This window comes from Arvicola amphibius, chromosome 2, assembly GCF_903992535.2.
Source record: "Arvicola amphibius chromosome 2, mArvAmp1.2, whole genome shotgun sequence".
Classification (NCBI taxonomy): Eukaryota; Metazoa; Chordata; class Mammalia; order Rodentia; family Cricetidae; genus Arvicola; species Arvicola amphibius.
This window is the reverse complement of record NC_052048.2, coordinates 118,463,664-118,469,663: the sequence shown is the minus strand read 5'-3', so window position 1 is coordinate 118,469,663 and position 6,000 is coordinate 118,463,664. Positions and strand designations below refer to the sequence as shown.

General features: G+C 44.2%; 1 protein-coding gene across 1 annotated transcript in view; it reads right to left on the bottom strand.

The window, feature by feature from the left end:
- Positions 1–670: 670 nt before the first annotated feature.
- Kcng3 (potassium voltage-gated channel modifier subfamily G member 3) overlaps positions 671–6,000 on the bottom strand; it is a 47,252-nt gene continuing 41,922 nt past the window's right edge. The window contains 1 exon segment of the mRNA XM_038320883.1: positions 671–1,316. Within this exon segment, the coding sequence (XP_038176811.1) occupies positions 671–1,316 (646 nt within the window).

Below are 6,000 nucleotides of genomic sequence, written 5' to 3'. Positions count from 1 at the left end.
AGTGGGCGACCTAACGAGGAAGAGAAAACACACTTCAGGTTCCACGAAGTTATTAAGATAAGGGACGTGACAGGCACAAAAATTAAGCTGAGCACTGAGAAGTGTGCAAAGTTTTTCAAATAATATTTTTGCTTGTCTCTAGCTCCATGATACAGTTTAAATTTGGGCCAACTTTTTAAAGTATTTGTTAAACAGTTCCCACATGTGGCATATGTTTCCAGGATACTTCTGACATTGATATGAGAAATTATAAAACATTTAGAAATGAAAATGTTAGTCTCAAAAATAACACTGTAAGTTCCAAGCTTCTTCTGAATTCGTTAAGACGGAAAAGTATTTGGAGAATGGTGTCTTTCTACTTTCAAGTGTTCAAATAATGTGCTTAACAACATCCCACAACAATGGGCCTGCGAGAGCCAAGGCAGAGACAAGACCAAATAAAGCCAGGTCCTAAAGTTTACTCTTGGTGTCACTGGTGTGTGTGAGTGGTCCCCATCCTGTTTACTCCATAAGTAGACTGCTTTATCCCTTCAACTGGAAAGAATATCGTTTACCCCATCAACACGATGACAACGCCACAGCAGGGCTCACCCAGGGAGAAACACATGAATAAGAAGTCGTGTCAACTCTCAATCAAATCAAGTGTGAGCAAGGATTGATTCACAACACATTAATTCAGGAACTCAGCCGAGAGGCTCCTGCTATATCTAGCCGATCTAAACTTGAGCTCGTGATAACACTGCACAAAGCTATGGTAGATGAAAGTGATCGGTAATGCCAACAGAACAATCCCACTGACAACACAAACTCCTCCAAGAATTCTTCCAGGCACTGTGATAGGATACATATCTCCATAGCCAACTGTAGTCATGGAGATAATCACCCACCAGCAGGCAGCAGGGATGCTGGCGAAGTCCTTGTTGGATGTTTCCAGGTCCAACCCGTGTTCAAGAAGCTGAGAAAGTGCACTAAAGATTGCCATGGCAACACAGATGAAGACAAGTAACATAACCATCTCTCGATAGCATCGCTTGAGAGTCAAACCCAGCGTCTGCAGACCAATGAAGTGCCGGGCGAGCTTAATCACCCAGAAGATCCGCATCATTCGGAGCACCCTCAAGGTGACTCCAGCCCTCTGGAGCTGCGAGTTCTCGCCTGTAAACACTGTCATTAGCACAGAGATGTAATAGGGCGTGATTGCCAGCAAGTCAATGATGTTCAGGGGTCTCTTGACAAACTCACACTTGTTTTTGGAGACGATGAACCTCACGATGCACTCCGCGGTGAACCAGCCTATGCAGATAGCTTCAATTATCCTGTCACAAGAACAAAGGAAGAATTGATCATTTTATTTTTAAGCATTGTAATAGCGCTCAGATTCTTCACACAGTACTACACTGACACATTAAATCAGTCACTTTTCCAGAAAACATGAAGAACAGACAATGGTAACATCACCAGACTTACCAGGACGCAACATGACAATAAGTACTACAGTGATAACTGAATTTCAAAAAGTTCCTATGTGCTAGCCTACAGGAAACACCATTTAAAAGGAGGAGGGTTTTGTTTTTTTTACCCATCATTAGCACTTGAGAAAAATCTCTCTCATATTTGGTGGTGTTAACTTAGCTTAAATTGGTCTAACCATGTGAGATTTCACATATTCTTTGAAGACAATGGTCCCCAACTATAGGCCCATCAATGGGACAGGAGTGTTTGTTCGTAGAAAGTGAAAAATGTCCTAAAATGTGACTCTTCTTTTACCCCCAGTAGGCTTGTGTAGGAGGAGACCCTGAGGCTGGGAAGCTCTTGGGAAGTTCTGGGTTTACTTCCCTCAATCTGGAAAACAGGCTAAGGACTCCTAGGCTGGGCCAAACCACTATTAAGATCTCCTCCAAAGACCACAACTACTTTTTGTTACTTTTATAATGATTTTTATGCAGCATATAGGTTTAAGATTTATTTATAGCCATTTTATATTTATAAATATAAAATATTTATAATTATTTAAGATTTATTTATTTATAGGAGGTGGTGGTGCACATCTTTAATCCCAGCACTTGAGAGGCAGAGGCAGGCAGATCTCTGTGCATTCAAAGCCAGCCTGATCTACAGAGTGAGTTTCAGGACAGGTAGGGCTATACTGAAAAACCCTGTCTTGAAACACCAAAAAGATTTATTTATTTTTATTTTATGTGTATGGGTGTTTGCCTACATGTATGTATGTGTACCACGTGTGTGCAGTACCCACAAGAGTCCAGAAGAGGGCATCGGGTCTCCTGAACTGGAGTTATAGCCACCATGTGGGTGAGAGGAATCCAACCTGAGTCCTCTGGAAGAGCAACTGCCATTATTTCTCAAACTTCCTATATCACTGCCCATGTTGAAATAATATTTGCAGAGCCTCTTAGAGCTAAGGGGCAGGCTTCTTAGTAGAAGTTGCCACTTGAAGCCCCCCCCCCCAATATGTTCGCTAAGGCTGAAGAAATTCAATGTTAGCATAGTGATTAGGAAGCTCTGACCTGAAAGAGTAGCTAATCCAGAAATAACTGTAAACTGACTTAAACATTTTAACTCCAAGTCCAAGTTACTGTTGGTTTCCCATCATTCACTCTTCACACGTAGCCAAGAAAGTGGGCAGAAGGAGGCAGACAGCACTGTGAAGAGAATTAGTTCAAGTTCATACCACAGAACTCAAGCTGCCCTGGATGGCACGTGAAAACGAGGAAATACAATTAACCAGGCTTCCTTATTGTGTGGCTTTCTGGGGCCATGAAGATGAACTTTATTCATTTTTACCTATTTTTCGAGTAAGTATTCATCTTCACATAGTTCAAAACTACGAAGTTGGCCAGGCGTGGTGGTACACGCCTGTAGTCTCGGGACTTGTGGAGGGGAGGCAAAAGGATCAGGAATTTACCACTAGCCTCTGCCACATAGCAAGGAGGAGGTCACCTGGGCTTCATAGAACCATACCAACACCCCCTCCCAAAAGATGCAAAGGAAGAATGCAGAAAGGAAACTCTCAGCTAGGTATAATGATATGTGTCTGTAGACCCCAGGAAATCTCAGCCAGGCACGGTGATGTGTGCCTGTAGATGCTGGAAATATCTCAGCCAGGTATGGCGATGTGTGGGAGACCCTGGAAAATCCCGGCCAGGCATGGTGATGTGTGCCTGTACACCCCGAAGCTTGGATGCTGACGAAGGAGAATCACTTCGTTCATAAGTTAAGGACCAGTCACAGGGAGCCTCTGAAAGAGAGTAGAATGGTCTCACTCTCATCCTGTTCTCAAGCCATCCAATTACCCTCCCTGGAGGCAAGAAACACAGTAGTTTCTTATAAATACTTACAGAGTTATTTTATGTATGATACAAACACATAATACCCATACCCTCAGCATCTCTTGGGGATCGTTTCTTTCAGGCCAGTGAATAAAAGTTTTCTCAACGGGGGAATGGGAAGGGTATACGTATGACTGGGTGGGTGCATGCATTCATGTGTTCACATATTACTCTCTACCTTATGCCCTTGAGGCACTGTCTGTCGCTGAACCTACAGCTAGGACAGAGGCCAGCAAACCCCCTTGCTCCTGTTTCTGCTCACGCCAGCACTAGAGTTACTACTGCACAACTATGTCCAGCTTTTCACACGGGTGTTGGGGTTTGAACTCAGGTTTTTACAGCAAATGCTTTTACCCACTAAACCAGTGGTTCTCAACCTGTGAGTCGCGACCCCATAGGGGTCACATATCAGATATTTAGACTGAGAGAGCTCTAAGAAGAAAGGGAGGGTCGCCAGCCTCGCACAGAGGAAACAGGACATAGAGGAGGAGAGGTAAAATCCACGAACCACGCAGCAGCATGTAGATAAATAGAAATGGGTTGATTTAACTTATAAGAGTGAGTTAGAAACAAGCCTAAGCTAAGGTCAAGTTTTCATATTTAGTCTCTGTCATTATTTGGGAGCTGGCTGGTGGGACAGAGAAAAAGATTCGTTACAATGGCATATGCAAGGAAGTGACACTAGAGGAGAATTGAGTTCCGGGACAACACAGGAAACATGGTTGAGATCCTGCCTCCAAAAACAGGAAAACGGTGGTGAGGGAGACAGAGGGGCGGGGTGGGGAGGGAGGACATACACACACTAGGGACAAAGAAGCTGGGCATATTAATATCAGCAACTGGGGGTAGAAGGATCAGGAAGGGGGTCCAAGGTCAACCTATCTTAAAAGCAACACAAACTTAATTTTTAAAAAGCTTCCTTATTTCTTAAATATGGTTCCACAGAATGCCTGAATGTTTGTATAAAACCGGTTCCCTGGGACAGTAGACAGTTCTTAATCTCTGGCTCCCCAAACTAGGGTGCAACTTATATTGTACATGTGTTATGCGCTTCATATTTTTGTTATTTAAGATTTATTTATTTTATACATGTGAGTGTTCTATCTTCATGTATGCCTGCAGACCAGAAGAGGGCATCAGTTCCCATTACAGATGGTTGTGAGCCACCATGTGGTTGCTGAGAATAGAACTCAGGACCTCTGGAGGATTAGCCAGTGCTCATAACCTCTGAGCCATCCCTCCAGTCCCAAGGTTTTGTTTTGTTTTGTTTTGTTTTGTATTTTTGTTTTTGTTTTTGAGACAGGCTTTCACACTATAGCCCAGGCTGGTCTAGAACTCACTGGGTAGCTTGGGCTGGCTTCAAACTCACAATCTTCCTGGCTCAGCTTCCTTAGTGCTGGGATTACCAGTAAAAGCTACTAAGCCCAGCCGAATCTCCTTGCTTCTACATCAGTTCCCAGTTTTTGCAAATATAACTGTAGGATAAATCCTAGACTTGGGAGAAATTTTTGCTAGATCTTGCCCAACCATTCCCAGAGGTTATACTACACAGCCCTCCCACCAGCAACACAGGCAGTACCCACAGCACCCCAAAATGTAGCAGCATGGAACTTGGAAATTTCAGTCACTCTGACAGATGGGAGCCACAGTCTTGCTTGAAAGGGTACTGAGAATACCCTCATGTGCTATTTTCTGTTCCGTGACCTATGTCGCTTGCCCCGGGCCTTTAATCTCCTAGCATACATGATGGAGATACCACAGGTCTACAGGGCATGTGAAGTGTCAGACCAAATCCACTTACTCGTCACTCTTGGAAAACTCCATGGCTTTGCCTATAAACGTGTTTGTCCTAAGAGGCAACAAGCTACGGCCTGCGGTCTGAATCCATTCAGCAGTCCTTTTTTTTTTTTTCATATGACATATTTTTAATGGTTGGAGGAAAAATGAAAGAAAAAGAATTAGAGTCTATGACAGGAAATAGCCGTATGAAACTGGAATTCCTGTGGCCACAGTCTTACTGGAAGGCAGCCAAGCTGGTTTACATCTTCTGCTTGTGGTTGTTTTCATGCTACAATGGCCAAGTTTAGTGAGTGGTTGTGACGGCACTAAGATGGCTCTGCAAGGCCCCATCGGGCCTCAGGACCTTGGCTGCCTCTTTCAGAGTGAATGACAGTGTTTTCAGCCCACCACACAGTCACCAGGAGGCCAGCAAAAGTATCCTAATGCCCTGAAGAGGGAGATGAGCAGATGACGTCACAGCTGGGCCAGCCATTTCTCTACTGTGGGTACGTGGCTCTACTCACGGGCTTTCTGATTGACAGAAGCATTCCTGCCCTCACTAGACTACTGGAAGCTGCTGTCATGAAGATTTCAGTGATTCTGGGGGTTCAGCAAACTGGGCGGGACATAAATCTTGGAAGAGATGAGGAAGCGGGAGGAACAGGGTTTAAATGTACTCTTTGAACAAACATAACATCTCCTCTACCTGGTTACATATTCTGCACGTTCCTCATGCTTCTAGACTCCTTGAGGCTTGGCAGGATCATGTGACCTGCTCTACCGAATGGGCAATGAAGACAGGAGTATAGAGGAGGAGGTGAGCATTCTTGCCCTGCTGTGGTAGCCTGGAAGCCATATACTCTAATGGTCAGCA